This window comes from Nilaparvata lugens, chromosome 12 (assembly GCF_014356525.2).
Source record: "Nilaparvata lugens isolate BPH chromosome 12, ASM1435652v1, whole genome shotgun sequence".
Classification (NCBI taxonomy): Eukaryota; Metazoa; Arthropoda; class Insecta; order Hemiptera; family Delphacidae; genus Nilaparvata; species Nilaparvata lugens.
The window spans coordinates 19,381,685-19,398,729 of NC_052515.1; the positions used below are offsets into that span (position 1 = coordinate 19,381,685).

At 35.0% G+C, this 17,045-nt stretch overlaps 1 protein-coding gene across 1 annotated transcript in view; it reads right to left on the reverse strand.

Annotated features, from left to right (window-relative positions):
* Positions 1–13,996, reverse strand: part of LOC120353930 (calpain-A-like) — a 28,105-nt gene extending 14,109 nt beyond the window's left edge. The window contains exons 1-2 of the mRNA XM_039439477.1: positions 13,606–13,996; positions 3,660–3,860 (exon numbers count right to left, since the gene is read on the reverse strand). Of these exons, the coding sequence (XP_039295411.1) occupies positions 3,660–3,860; positions 13,606–13,773 (369 nt within the window). The 5' untranslated portion in view covers positions 13,774–13,996. The remainder of the gene's footprint in view (positions 1–3,659; positions 3,861–13,605) is intronic.
* Between the last annotated feature and the right edge of the window lie 3,049 nt (positions 13,997–17,045).

Here is a 17,045-nt window from a genome sequence, read left to right on the forward strand (position 1 = left end):
TGAAACTTTTTACAAGCTACCTTGAAGGTCGCTCTCAAATATTATCAATTGAAAATAAATCCAGTACTGAAAATCTTTTAGATTACGGCTTACCGCAGGGGACTGTACTCTCACCAATTTTATTCATACTATACATTAATGACCTCCTGAATCTCGACTTGCAAAATGGTCAAACAATCTCATTTGCCGACGACACCACTTTAGTTTTTTCGGGTGATAACTGGGAGAGTACTAAAATATCAGCTGAGAAGGGTATTTCCAGGGTCAAGAACTGGCTTGACTATCATACCCTGACTCTGAATCATAAAAAATCTTCATTCATGACCTTCACACCAAATGCTGCTACTCAACCTGTAAACCGAATAAACTTGAAAATTCATAATATCAAATGTAATAAAATAGGTTTGAATGATTGTGACTGTCCTAAACTAGAGGACTCTAAAACCGTTAAATACCTGGGAATAATTGTTGAACGTCATCTGAGATGGGATTCCCAGATCCAATCTCTATGTCACAAGGTCAAGTATCTAACAAATAAATTTTACAAAATGAGCCAGTTGAAAATGCAACAAATTACTAGAATGGCCTACTTTGCTTACGCACAATCTGTGTTGCAATATGGAATTAGGGTATGGGGGGGTACTGCTGAATGTCATATAAACAAGATCTTCAATGTTCAAAAACATATAATAAAAGTGGCACTAAGCAAACCAAGGCTGTATCCTACTAGAATTCTCTTCCAGGAATCTAACATACTTACAATCAAACAGCTCTACTTGAAAAATTTAATTTCATATTTATTAAAAAACAAAAATCTTTTCAATACCCGAATTACTCCATATAACACGCGCCAAACTTACAGGAGATCTGACTTACCTGAAACTAATCTAACAGTATGTAGAATGCAATTTCCGTATAGATGTGACAAACTAGTAAATATTATACCACAAGACTTCATATCAGACAATCAAAATTGCTATAAGAGAAAAGAAATCTTATCATGGATCAAAACATCACCTGACGTTTTCAGTAATCAAAGGCAGTAGCTTATAACAAATTCTAAATTTACGTTTCTCCACTCACCTCTTCTCATCACCAGTTGACTTGTGCATTCACTGTGCTTCTTCTCTTTCTCAGGTTTTCCCTCTTATATTGTAGAAAAAAAAAACTGTTCTGAATTTCACTCTGTATTTCAAATTTATTTTACCATTAGGCTATTCTTAGTCATTTATTATATTCTATTTTATAAATATTTTTTCTTTTCTACGTTTCTCAATCTTTATATTCTCTTACTCATGCTCGCAAACAGACGAAAGTCTTGCGAGCTACACATTCTTTTGTACTCTTTATTTATTTTGTATTTTTGTGTATTTAAACTATGTAAAATGTGCAAAGAATGAATAAATCGAATTGAATTGAATTGAATAACATGAGAAGCATCTCTATTTTAGAAACGTACATTTAAAATAGGTTAGAAGGTCTGAGCTCAGATGAGGAAGCATATAGAGTAGTCATTAAACCAACTAAATTCAATACCTCAGCCAGACATTTGATCAATATAAGAAATTTATGTTTGTACGCTTAAATTATTACAAATTCCATATCAATATACTAAAAAAATGTATAAATATTTTTTTTTTATATCCCATGTTATTCAAAATACCAGCCAACGAATATTCCTCATTAACTAATCAAATTCGGAACGGGAACTTCATCATAGTTGTAGTTGTGCCGGCCATTGTTGTTACAACTTTTGCTGACAGATAGCGCATAGCGCTGTCGGCGGAGAACTGTGATTACAAGCCAGCCCAGCTGTTTACTTTTTAGATTAGCCTATGTTGTAACACATTGTTTGGTAACATACGTTAAAAAAAAATTATTTTCAGTTTTTATAAAAATGTAGGTGGAGGAAAAATGTTGTGTATATAGGGATGTCAATGTTATGCCGTTATCTACGTTCGTTTCTGTTAACTCAGCACCACAATTACCAGTCTAGAACTGTGAGTATAGAATGAAATACATTCTATGCATTCTTACATTTTATACATTCTTATATTCTATACTCACTGGTCTAGATGGCGCAATATTTGCAATAGTGCTGATGTCATCTCCTTGAAATGCACTCAGAACTTTGAAAAGACTTCAGAAATCAGAAATAAACAAGCACCATCTATTCACTCTCTGTCTAATTATTCCTCTTCTCTTCTCTTTCTCTATCATAAGTAGAATATCTACTTATGAAGTAAAAATAGTTGGCTGTATTTCATTTAGTAGTGGTTCAGCTTTTGAAAAAAAAATACTCCTAATCTTGAAAACATTTATAGAAGTGGAAAGTTTCAATTTTAATATTATTTCTCCATTTCAATAATATCCTCTCCCACTATAATGAGACCTTTTCCATCTTCACAAACTGTTACTGAACATGTAATTGAGGAGGAACAAGTGGTTAAAAATGCATGAAACTGATTAATGCCAATCCCGGGATCAGTGCCGGAATTGATATTGGATAATACTGAAATACCGGGATTGGAAATCAGTCCCGGGATTAACATCCCTATGTGTATATCACGAATGAAACATGTTTTTTCTCCCTCAGGAAAATTGTTGCCCTCAGCTTCGCCTCGGGCTTCAAACTTTTCCCTCAGGGAGAAAAAACAGTACTTTTCACTCTCGATATACAAATAGCTATTATACAACACATGATCATGTGCGCATGTTATTAGTTACTATCAAGTGCTATTACCAATATATCATGTAATAATTCCTAATTGCAATAATCCAAGCTATTCTTAGAGACACTCTTACAATGAAATAAAAATTCCCTGTCCGCATCTACTAGGATAATTATCCGAATTTTATTCGAAAATCATGTCGAAATTTCACAGGTTTGATGAAGTATAAATCATAGCAAATCAAAGTCCATAATAAGGAAATAAATTAATTTTAGCTTTTTTGTCTTCTTCATTAGCTTTTTATAGTCTTCTTCAGATTTTTTTATGAGGGTGATAAGGCTTGTGCGTGGGTGATGAGAAATGAATGGTCCTACAGTTTTAGGTGGTTTCCGAGCCACCGAGAAGTGATTTCACAACTCATGAATCACATTCAGAGGAGTTGGCGGCTCAAGGAGTTGACCCTTCCAACGGCAGAAGCAGGCGCATGATTCTTAAACTTTTCTTAGCGCAACAGTACCTTGCTTATCAGCGCGACCACTGAGTCAAACCGCTCCATTAGAATGATAAATTATTGAAGTGAGAGAATTTTTACATAGACTAAACCTACAGGGGGGACATGCTTTCTCTTTTATTTCATATTATATTTCTGATAGTTGAACTCTCCAAGTTTAATCAATTTGAAAGTTGAATTTCATAATAGTCTAAATTGATGGTCAATTGAAATATATGGTACTTAATGGAAAACGTTATTTTTATCATTCCTTTAATTATCGGAAACACTGAATTGGCATTTGTGGTGCAGATGTCCCATTTTTTCTCATGCTATATGCTTGAGAATTTTTGCTTCCTCTTCCTTTTCAAAATTCTCTCAACATACATCCTACATGCACACAACAAATAGTAGATAGCGATTTATTTAATTTTAATTCGCTGAGTTATCACACTCTACAGCAAATCAAAGCTGTAAATTAAGATGTAGTGACTAACCTTGGGCCTTTTCCACTCGATAGATTTGACGAGGAGCGATTTACTGATACTGGGCGATTTGCTGAAAACGAGCGACGATTTGACCGCATCGAACTCACAGTCCTCGAACAACTGACCGCTGGCCAAACATGAGTCGCGGATCTTGTAGAAGTCCTGAACGTCATTGGCCCGCGGACGGAAGCCTGAGCCCTTCTCTCCAACCTAAATCACAACAGAAAAGCGCAATATTAGATGATATTATGTGATCGAATGGGCCAATGTAGGAACACAGCAATGTGAAAATAATTCAAAATAATTGATGTGGTAGATATATGCAATGATCAAATTGGCCAATGAATAAGCACAGCATTGGAAAAATAATTCAAAATATTAAGCTGCATACAGATTTGAGCACCATGAACACGCACATTTCACTTTTTATCAGCTTATTATCACTGATTATATCTGTATCTTAATTAATGTTTCTGTTCAAATACAGCTATAATCATCTGATGCAAAGTGATGCTGCTATAACAAGGAGGACATAATAGTAGCTTACGTCACAAGGATGGGAAGGGGCCTTTTGCAGTCGAGAATGATGGTTCTAGTTAGCTGAGACTAGAATTTCATTCGAGCACTGCAAAAGTCATTCACGTCCAAGTAGCATACACTATTCTTTGTCATAACAATCTAAAGAAGAATAATTGAACAATATAAAACATTACATGCTTGTGCTAAAGATACTACATGCATTCTATAAACATTACCTAGTTTACAAATTCCAAATCAGGAATTTTGCGGAAGTTGACAAAACTTCCACCTTGAGCGCTGAAGGTGGTTTTTTAGTAGCAGTTTTGCTGTTCCTATTTCGGAACTAGGAAACATACTTGACTGTAAAGAAAACATGTGTTTTCATTATAGTTGAGTATGCTGTTATGAGAATCATATGTTTGATTGTTCTGCAAACAGCTGTTTACCGGTTTGATTTCATGCATGGAAAACAGCTGTGATTGAATGATTATGACAAAAAATAACGAAATGATACATCAGATGTTCATGTTTAAACAATAATTATTGATAGTGAAGTTAGTAGGAGAAAAATTATCCAAGAATTACATTTGTACTTCTTCAATAACAAGAATTGTAAGATGAATGATGAGGTGTTCAATACTGAGCATAGTGGACCTACAGTTTTAGGTGGAATCCAAACCATTGGGAAGTGGTTTTTCATCTCATGAATCATATTCGGTGGAGTTGGCTTAAGAGGTCACGATTACAATGGGAGTAGCAGGCGTATGTTTCTTCAAATAACTTATCTAAGCGATATCTTATCAGCGCAAACAATAAGTCAAACTGTTTCTCAGATATATAATAGGCTATTATTATATTTAAGGAGGTACAATATTATGAATAAATGTAAATATTATTAATATTCAAATATTTCAATTAATCAATGGATCAGACAAATAACAGACATAATTATTCATTCATCAAAATGTACATGTGCATTGAATACTGTCACTGTTATAATATGACTATACTTTCCATTTCAGATTATGCGAAACAAAACACTTCAGAAGAAAAAATCAATACAGATAATGCACGTTATACAAATTCACTTTATTCGAACAGGAAAGTCTTTCTTGAATTTGAGGTCCCAGTCATTACACAGGATCATGTAAAAAGAACATCATACTTTATATAATAAAAAATAAAACCAATCAAAACTCATTGAGCTAGCCAAGCAAGTACTATCGAGTCCATTCGAGAAACTCAATTGTCAAGGGAAAGGAGCATTCAAGATATTCATCAGATGTAGAGAGTTTGTACCGCAGCCTTCAAGAATAAAGTCAAGCTGGAAGATGTGACTGAAACAATAAGAAGATTGAAGTCGAAATAGGCAGGACATATTTCAAGACTACAAGATGTAAGATGAACGTAGGAGATAAATATGATTGGGAGCAAACATTGAGAAAGAAGAACGTCAGCAGACCAAGGATAAGGTGGAAGGACGACATCGTCAGAATGGCTGGAGCGAATTGGATGTCAGTTGTCTCAGGCACAGCCTGAGGGAGGTCTATGCTCGGTGACGGTCTCACTTTCCAAAACATTGATCAAATTCATAAGAAAAAGACTGTCGAGAAATTTCATCATCACATTTTTTGTTTAAGTTGTGAATCGTATTATTTCTATATGTGACTGGAGCACTGATAATTTTGTATGTTTTGGAGAAAAATATAGGCTTTATTAATTAATAATCTAACGATATGCAGGCATACATCTTCCAAGGTAGGTACTATTTTCATAGATTAATTTTTTCCTTGAAGCGGCAAAGAACCTAGTTACCTGCAACCTCTGGCAGCATAATTTATTGAGCGTAATTTTGAAAGTGAACTAACGTGACAACTGCAGATATGGTTCAGATTTTCTCATCACATTTTTCATGAATAATTCTTCCCTTGAGGCTACGAAGGACCTGGCTTCCTACAAACATCACCTCCTCTGGCAGCGTTAATAATAAATTATGTCAGTGGTATAACAAATTTGAATGAAGTTTTTAACTATTGTGTTATAGCACTTCCATACTTTGGGCTCAACAATTGTACTGCAGCAGGGAAGGGAAAGGTTGTAGGTAATCAAGTCTCTTGCCGCTCCCAGGGAAGAATTATTCAAGGAAAATTTTATAAAAATTTATGAATCAAGTTTTCATCTTTCACCACTTAAACAATTTTTCTTCTACATTTTTCAGAATTCATGTTCAAATTTCATTCATGGGACATGAATACATGCCATTTATGTTAATATATACTTATAATCTAGAGAGACCTGCTCTTCGAAACAGATGGTTAAAATTTACAACTGAATTAATAACCAGTCAGGTTGGCATTAAGTTAAGGAAGGTTTCCAAACAAGATTTGAGTTATGTCACTTTATTAGGTTAGCATCAAGTTGAAGAACTATAATAAAGGAATGAACTGGCTCATACACGTAACTACTGGACTGATTGATTTGAGATTCCGCTTATAGATTTTCAATTAACCGAGGATGGTTCTAGGCCTATTTCAAACTCTTCCATGTTCCACTCGGTTTAGTTTTAAGTTTGTCAAGTTCTAAAATAGACCCTTGCGGAGCACGGGATATCTGTTAGTAATAAATAAATAAAGCCTTTATTCCTCCGAAACATACAAAACTATCAATGCTACAAAAACTAATACGATTTACAACCAGTGATTATAGAATGTAACTCTTTTACAGAACAATCCTTGGTTAGTTAAAAATCTATATGCGAAATCTCAAGTCTAGTAGTTCAGAGGTGATGATAAGTCAAACATAACTTTCTTATATTTTTAAAAAATTCACGGCATTAAGAAGTCCATGAAAAGAATTCATCAATAATAATATGTAATCTCCATATCTACAGTATTGCATAAATTATAATCAATCACTTGTGGGTAGATTATTGTAGAGATGAACTAATCAACTTTTTTTTCACCGGTGGGTGGTTTTTAATTGAAATTTTGGAATCTGCTCCAGTGCTAGCCAATTAATTATTTCGTGATTAAATATTAAAATAGTGGGGTGATGCTTTCTGTAGTCATTGACTTGTCGTTAACCAACCCTTGCCTTCTACTCATCCACTCATAAATCCTTGGAAGCTTGACACCCAAGGTCTATGATTTAATTTACTTGTTATGCTGTGGGGGCTTTCATTGTAAAAATCAATCAGTGATAATCAGAGAAATTAATTATTAGTGGAATGGGGAAATTGTTTACAGTTTATTTGCCCCACTGTTCATCACTACTGGCGAGTGGTCTGTTGTTCGGGTGTATGACTTGAATTTCGTAACGAAATGTTTGTTGTTTATTATTCTACTTATAATAATTACTCTTTCATTAGAAACTTTTTTGTGAAAATTAATGTTTTTGCAAAACACTCATCAAATGAATATTCCCCACAATCTTAATTATTTCAATACTATTTATCAGGCACCCAATTCGAGGCGGCATGAACCTGGTTACCTACAACCTTCCCCCTTCTGACAGCAAAATTGTTTGTGTTGAGCCCAAATTATGAAACTGGTATAACACGACGGCTGAAAACTTGATTCATCAATTTTCACCACATTTTCATTGATTTATTCTTTCCTGTGTGTGGCAAATGAACTGGTTACCTACAACCTTTCCCTCGTCTGGGTGCATATTACCATAGATAAAGGATAAGCATGAGCATATTTTTATACTTCTATAATATGTCATATTTCTATATTTCTTGTCTCTGATATTACTGAGCATATATTATGAAATTGGTTTGACATGATAACTGAAGACTTGATTTGCCAATTATTAATTATATTTCTCAGAAATACACTGGTGGAGGCAAATGACCTTGTTCCCCACAACCTTTCTCACCTCTGTAAGCGTATTATTGAGCTGAAATAATAAGAGTTGTATAGCATGATAGATGGAAATATGTTGAAATTATATTTTTCTTGATTGATTATTTCGCGAGGGCGGCAAAGGAACTGGTTACCTACAAACTTTCCCATATCTGTCAGTGTAATTATTAAGCCCAAGTCATGAAAGGGCCCAATCACTATTTTCATCATATCATTCTAGATTAAATGCCCTGGGGGCGGAATGGACCTACAAATTATTTTTCCGCCCCCAGCAAAACTGTTGTGTGAAAATTATGAAACTTGTACAGAATAGAAGCTTCAAATCTTCCCCATCGATCGACACCTTCTTTTTGCAAATTGATGATTGCAGTAGCGGGCTGAGCTGTCTCCCACGGTGTTACGGTCGTACCAAGTTATGAAAATGGTATAGAAGGAAAGCCCAAGATCGGCTCTATCTTTGGCACTCGGATTTTTGAGATCAGGCTAATAGACATTCTGACCCGCCAAGATAGAAATGCGAATAAACCCCATTCCCCGTTGAGCCCAAATTCTGAAATTTGGATTTTATGAGAGCTAAAAATTTGGGATCGATGTATATGGTATTTATATAAAATACGGTGTTGTAAATCCATTTTTCTGCACAATCTATCGAAAATTTAAATTAAAACCAGAACATTTGAAGTGGAAACACCATTACTTTTTAGCAGTGACAATGTTTCGACCTATTGTTGGTCATCCACAGACTCCGAACATGAGTTAATGTAAGTTTTTCGTCTTCAAAAGTTTTTCAATATAATATTCTTGTAAAATAATCCAATTTCTCTTGTCGAAGAATTTTACTAATTTCAAAGAGTAGTTGATGAAATCACCACGAAATCTACTTTCCCTGATTTTATGTACTGCTGAATAAATTGGTAGTCTATTGCTATTCATTCAATCTATTGTTTTTATCATTCCAAATGCATATTTCTCTCAATTTCAGAAAATGAAGGAACATTCAAGATGATATACCAGGGTCATTTTATAAAAGACGAATGTATAATAATAAAAGAATAATTGAAGAGCTCCATTCCTAAACCTGCTAAGTCAATTTTTTCAGATTTCTCTTTTTCAGGTTATATCTTATCAAAACATATGACTTCATCATTTGCTAGTGTATTTCTTCCCAAAACCTGCTTCTTAAAGCTGTAATCACTATTCAAACATTTATATTTTTACTTTCCTTGCCCTATTACCATAGGTAAGGAAAGTATTGCTTTCCGAAAAAAATTAAGGTACCCCAATTTCTAAATTTCTATACGTTTAAAAGTCCCCTGGGTCCAAAAAAGTGGTTTTTGGGTATTGGTCTGTGTGTATGTATGTGTGTGTGTGTGTGTGTGTGTGTGTGTGTGTGTGTGTGGTGTGTGTGGTGTGTGTGTGTGTGTGTGTGTTGTGTGTGTGTGTGTGTGTGTGTGTGTGTGTGTGTGTGTGTGTGTGTGTGGTGTGTGTGTGTGTGTGTGTGTGGTGTGTGTGTGTGTTGTGTGTGTGGTGTGTGTGTGGTGTGTGTGTGTGTGTGTGTGTGTGTGTGTGTGTGTTGTGTGTGTGTGTGTGTGGTGTGTGTGTGTGTGTGTGTGTGTGTGTGTGTGTGTGTGTGTGTGTGTGTGTGTGTGTGTGTGTGTGTGTGTATATGAGTGTATATGAGTGTATGTGCGTCTGTGTACACGATATCTCATCTCCCAATTAACGGAATGAATTGAAATTTGGAACTCAAGGTCCTTCCCCTATAAGGATCCGACACGAACAATTTCGAACAAATCCAATTCAAGATGGCAGCTAAAATGGCGAAAATGTTGTCAAAAACAGGCTTTTTCGCAATTTTATCGAAAACGGCTCCAACGATTTTTGATCAAATTCATATCTAAAATATTCATTGATAAGCTCTATCAACTGCCACAAGTCCCATATCTGTAAAAATTTCAGGAGCTCCGCCCCATCAATACAAAGTGTGATTTTAGATTCCCAGTTATCAGGCTTCAGATACAATTCTAAACAAAAAATATCAAGTGGAAAAGATTGAGCATAAAAATCTTCACAATCAATGTTCAGTGACATTTTCACCTAAAATTGGAAATAAGCTCGAAATTCGAGAAAATGTGTTTATTCAATAATGCAAACGGTTGGCAACTGTTGATTCTATTAAATCATTCACTATGAAGAGATAGCAGACTTTGTGTGTCTCCAGCGTTATTGTCCTGTCACCAGCTGGCAGATCTTCGAATATTAAACTTGAGTTGCGCGTGTACACTAGCGTCAAGTGATAAATTTTCATAACGGCAAGGAAAGTTGTGTGAGTGCGCCACACCAGATTTTTCCAAAACTGTCAAGCCAACTAATCGTTTTTCCAATCCATGCCATGTTTCTGCGCATGTGCAGTTTTATTTCTACAAAAAATTGTTAGATGAATTAAATAACAACTTTGAAAATAATGCATATCGATCTTCTAATGATAAATTAACTTCCAGCGAGAATTCATTGGCACAGAGCATACAGTGATTCAGCAACAGTTCTTCCCAATCTGCCAACAAATTATGTCTCTCACTTAGTTTTTTTGGAATGGAGCTCTTCATTTAAAAAAAATAATTAAAATTATAGATATCATTCTTCAAAATAATTGTCTTGAAGATTGAGGCATTTGTCATACCAGTGGACCAGGATCCTCTTCATGAAACTTTGCCGCCAAATGAGTTTAAGTAGGCCTTTTGGAGCACCTCGTTAGTCTTGAGTTATTGTCTTGAGTTTGGGGGGAGGGTATGAGTTACTAGTGATCAAGTCAAGTTTATATGGTGAGTTAGGTGATCGAAATTATTCCATGTGTTTTGCTAGAGAACACTGCGAGGCAGATGTCATGTAATCCTATCCTATACTATTAAATGAGTAATTTCTGTTCATATGTTTAAATGTTTAGATGTTTATATATTTGTATTTCACCGGATCTCGAAAAACGTCTCCAACGATTCTCACGGAATTCAGAACATAGAAGGTTTATAATATAGAAATTCGATTGCACTAGGTCTTATCTTTGGAAAAACTCGCTGAAGGACATTAAAAGGATTTATTCATCCTTGGAAAAACAGCTGACAATTTCGTCATCTGTTGATGATGGAAGTGAGTGAGCGAGTGCATGTGTGTGGAACTGAGACAAAATTATGACTCAGCTGTTGAACTTTTGTAAACATTCAATCAGGTACTTAGTGCCGGTTGTACAAGAGTCGGTTAAATTTTCTCTTCTTCTCTAAGTACCGTCTCCATTTCGGAGGTTGGCAATCATCATGGCGATTTTTACCTTGTTCACAGCCGCTCTAAATAGGTCATTGGTTGTGCAATTAGACGCTTCCCTCAGGTTTCTCAACCAAGACATTCTTCTGCGTCCTACCGAGCGCTTACCAACTATTCTACCTTGGATTATGAGGTGCAGAATCATGTACTTGGGTCCTCTCATAATGTGTCCAAGGTAAGTAGAATTTTTATGTAAGTAGAAAGGTTAAATTTTAATCCTGATCAATTAAAGTAGAACCAATCTGATTAACTATATTTTTGAAATGGTATTCTCTGATTTCGATCAAAATTCAACCAGCTTTTGTGAGAAAATTGTTTGCATTCATCTGGGAATTAATCTCAATCCACTGTGATTAGATAGAACCTTTCTGTATGAACTATAAATATATTATAATTTCTTCTTTCGTAATAAATTTGATATGCTTTTGTACTCCAGAGCGGAGCTTGGTGCCTCGATATTGGATCAATATCAGTGCATCGAGCTTCGCTCGTTATTTATATCTATTGATAAACAGAACACAATTCTTTAAAATGATCGTCAGCTTATGAATTTCGGGAATGAGATATTTTGATTTTCCACAGACGCACTTTTTTATTATCCACAGTCGAAGAAAGTCTCAGCTGTTTTTCCAAGAATGAATTATCCTTTCAATGTCGTTCAGCGAGTTTTCCCAGGGATGAGACCTAGTGTCGAATTAATATCATAAACCTACTATATTCCGAATTTCGTTAGAGCCGTTTACGAGATCCGTAACCAGAAATAAATATAAATAACCAAATATGAAAATACAAAAATTGCTCGCTCAATATTATAGGATGTCGATTCCGGAAGTCATTTCAACTGATGTCTTTAATAATTTTTCGACATCATTCAAGCACAGAATCATCACTCATAATGTTTCTTGTGTGAATTGTCTCCATTGGATACATGCTGAACGATTGTCTTTTGCTTGCAAAAACGAGTAACGCTACGTGATTGAAAGGTTAGACTCACTGGCTATGCTAGTCCCCAATCAAGATAATATTGTAATTAAACCAGATCTAGCCAGTCGAACCGTCTAGTCAGGCAGGACCCCCAGCTGGATTATCCATCCAGGTTTCAGACCAGCAAGGTTATTTCTTGAGCTTACTTCCCTCTGTCAAATATCCAATCGAGACATTCAGATTCGATTCAATCACGTAATAGTTCCAATAATTATGAAGCGCAGGGTTGCAAAAATCTCTTCTTCAATCAGGATTAATGAAAAATTTAGTGAATACCCACATAGAGACATTATAATTCCTTCAAAGTTTGGGCATTTTCAATTGTTTGTAATTGATTTGATTATTTTTAGATTTGAAAAAATCTGTGTTTTTTATTATGAATTGGAGTGTAACTCAAAAATGTGAAAGTAACACATAGCTGCCTACTAACATTTGGACTGTTGTATAAATCAGAATTGAACCGTTTTGGGCTTTAGCCTGTGGTACTTTTCTAAAAGTTGTGTAATTCTGAGTGATTAAATAAACAAAATTTCATTATTTATATCTATTTCTTCATGATGATTAAGATAATGATATCATCATATTATGATATTTTGAAATATACATGAAGGAGGGAACTAACAAAACATAGCCTACAATTCAAACCCTTTCAGCAAGTTTAAATTTACTTGTGAAATCTAGGAAAACACATTGTAAAACGCTGGAAACGCAACCTACAATTATTCAAACCCCTTCAGCAAGTTTCAATTCACTTGTGAAATCTAGGAAAACACAATGAAAAACGCTGGAAAACGCCGATTTCAGGTTAATTTTTGACGTAACTTCGAATCACACTACTTTATCTTTACACAGTTCATTTCGTAAACCTTAGCTGAACCTTTGTATTAGATTTTTATATTTTCTGTCAATTAGTTTTTGAAGAAGCTGATAAAACGCTGAAAAATGCAGGAAACATGCAGATTCTAGGCATTTATTTCAAAACTCTTCTAATATAATATTTTCAATATCTTAGCCGACTCACTGACATTTTTACGTTTTATTGTTTCATGAAATTTTCTATTTATCAGTCCTTGAAAATGCTGGGAAAAAGCAGAAAAATGCTGGAAACATGCAGATTTCAGGCCTATCTTTGATTTTTTTTCTAGATAAGTGCTTTGTGTCAACCACCCGTCCACCGCCAATCAAGTCCAATTAGCCCCTCCCGAAACCAAATTCTGGATTCGAGTATCTACAGTCCATAAAAATGAAATTGGTGAAAGTACACTGCTTACCACTTTGAATTTAGCCAGTGACGGCATAGGCGCAGCTCTGGTCTTCTTCACAGTTTTGATAGGAACATCATTCTCCTTATTTTCCGACTTGAAATTGCCCACCAAGTTACCGACTCCATTCAACAAGTGCATCGCTTGCTCGGTGTGATCCGCGTCGTTGACACTCATGTTGATATTTCTTTGTGAGTCAAACTGCTCTTACAACACGGTAGAACACAAAACAAGATGCGGTAAACTACACTGGAAAATTGCACTGCGCAAAACTAGGGGGCGATTTTCACTTGGAAATTAGAGAAAAGTTTAGAACAGTCGATGACAAGCGACTTGCTACAATGAAGCTATTAAGAGTAAGACCGCAATTTGTCCTCACAGCTCTGTCTTACTCCCTACTAATGGTTAGTTGGCAACTCAACCGTGTATATATAGGCTACTGTATTCAGCCTTCTATCAACAATGAGTTGATTAGGTGTCGATCGTCAACTGCATTCATCAAGAGCTCGTTTTACAAGCCGTGGGAGAGAAGATTCATAAGATGTTGATACTGCATGCCAACATCAGATATAAGCTGCAAATTCTTCCATTACTTGCACCTAGGTATAACCCAATACCCGGGTAGAATAGGTTTCATCCAATAGAGTTGTGAGTAACCAGCTTTTGGAGCAGTCCTACTGCCGTGAAGCTGACCCCACCATATCGAGCCAGAAATTTGAAACATATATATCAATAATTCGGGCTTCCAGGGAATCCAAGTTTCAGAATATGGGCTGGACAGAAAATGAGGTTTATGATTTTCATGATCCATTCATTTATTCTCGACAAAAATTGAATTCTCATAGCCAAGAGAGTAGCGTTTCATATTTTGTTTGATGGAATCATATTTCTATTATTTCTAATCTTAAAAAGTATTTTCACCGTGTGAACGATTTCAAATATATTTTTTATTTGAAGTGATGTTATCATAATTGAAAGTGTTAGTTATTCGTTCTTTTTTTGCTAACAATTGCACCCACCCATAAATCGAGTGGTTTTATCTCTTGTCGCCCCTACATATTTTAGTTATTTAAAGCGCAGAACCATCTACAATGAACCAAAATTATTACAAAGGCAGAACAATTTTTAGCAGATGAATGTTAAATTCAACAAAAATTCTACTGCTAACCTGCTTGATCTTGAAGGACTTGACGAGAGCCCTTTTGGACCCAGGGGCCCCGGGAGGGCCCTGGACTACAGGTAGCTTCACACAAAAACATAATTCATCTATTCAGCAAGAAAAACATTTATCGAGTTGAATCAACAACAAAATTTAACTTATAACTTATTTAACCTGCTTCGCTTTGGGAATTAAAAGATAAGATTATTTTTGTGAAACATTTATAATCTAAATTCTACCAAAATTGTTATAATCGATTTTGAGGTTAGGCCACAACTTGACATAAGAATTATTGAGTCAAATCATTTGAATAATCATTGATGTGTTGGAACTGCTCTATAAAATAGTAGTCCAATTGCAGAGAATTTTGTAGAATATTGGGCGGGGCTTAAGAGTCGACCTCGAATTTATTCATTGGCGATTGATATTTCCCATTGACAGTTATCAAATTAGCAGTGATCATGTTATTTTTGCTTTTGTTTGATGCAATTGAAGATTAAATTCCAAATTAAGTTGATTCGGAATATTATGACTCTCGTATCTATGGATCTGTTGCTTATTCTAAAATTTTTGGCATAGCATGACACTTAATTTTTGTTTCACTTATTCAAAAGTGTGAGATTCTTTCTTTTATGGAAGTCCATTTATACAAAAGAGTCTATTCATAATAGTTAGTATAACATTTATTGTGGCTGATTCCTCATGTCCTAAACTTTACTATCATAAATATTAAAGTGGGATGAATTTGCATAAATCTGAATAGAATTATTCAATCATATTGATTATTGACTTCCATTATATGATTTCTTTCTTTGATCTTAGCTTGAAACCAAAAGCCTAGAGATGAAAATTTGGATGTAAACTAACATATGACTCAATTTAATTTCTATCTGAAATATAGGGGCACCGAGCTTCGCTTGTTGTTTATTTATTGATGAACAGAACACAATTATTTAAAATGATTTGGGAAGGACTAACAGGCACAGCCCAAAACTGTTTTTTCCCCGAATTTTGATTTATACACTATAAATAGTCCAAAAAGTAGGTTATGTTCCATACACTTGAATTCATATCCAATTTTAATCCAAACATTTGAAAACAGAAAAGTTCTGATTTGGATTGTTCACAGACCAAATCGAATAACAAAAAACACTCACTAATCACTTGAAACAGTAGCACAAAAGCCTGTTCAATTCAATCAGGATCGAATTTCATGAGAATTAATCAGAGCAAGTTTTTTTTTAAATAGAAGGCTTCTCTCATTAGTTCTTGTGGTATTTAGTCCGGATAATGGATGACCAGACAGTGCAACTGGCTCTCTCAAGGCCATGGCTGCGTACAAACATAGAGCAACAGAGGAACCAATACAACAGAAGCTGAAAAAATCAGTCCCATTTCTATCACCTCACAATAACCAGGTGTTACTTCGTATTTTCTGCTCAGTTTTCTGCTATTTCTGCCAAATCTCTTGATCGGACAGGAAAATTTGCTCCTACCTTTTTTCTAGATTATAAAATTCTGGATAAAATGAGATCATTCGAAACTCTCTATCTCCAATGAGTACGGAGTTATAATTTTTCAAAAGTGAGTGAAATTAGAAGAAAAAATCAATTTTGATGACTTCAGGTTTTTTTATCAATAATCACTTCCGATTGTACCATTTAGATGTATAATTCAAAATCTCTCTGGGCGTATTTTTGTTCTCTACAATCCGAGATCAGGTAGATTTCATATAGATTTCCTGGTACACCTGACAACAATGCTCCTTGTATTGTGAAAAAAACCTAATTTTCAGCTTCAACCATCATCACCAACTACATAGTCTTCACATTGATATTTCGCACAATGACATAAGTTCATTAGATTATGTTCTATGAGAATCACCCTTTAGATGCACTTCATTTCAGTATTTCCTAGTGTAGAGGCGCGCTTAAGGACACCTCAAGGATCAAAATTTCAAACACTTATAAATTCTGACACAATGCTCAGATTTCATCGTACTACACTTCATTCTTCTCGGCTCGTCAAGGCGGTCCGCAATCGTAAGTCAAATTCGGTCGAAAATTGGAAAATGTATTGTTGAGTGTACTTAAGCCACTCTTCTGTAACTTTCGAATGATATTGGAATTGAAAGTATTATTTATTGAAGTGAGCAGAGGGGGATAATTTCAACATCCCAACCAGATTTGGAAATTTTATCAGAAGTATTTCAAAAGACATGCAGATTTGAATATAGAAATTGGCCATTTTTTGTGTAATGGAATATGGGCTTATGTATACTCAACAATAA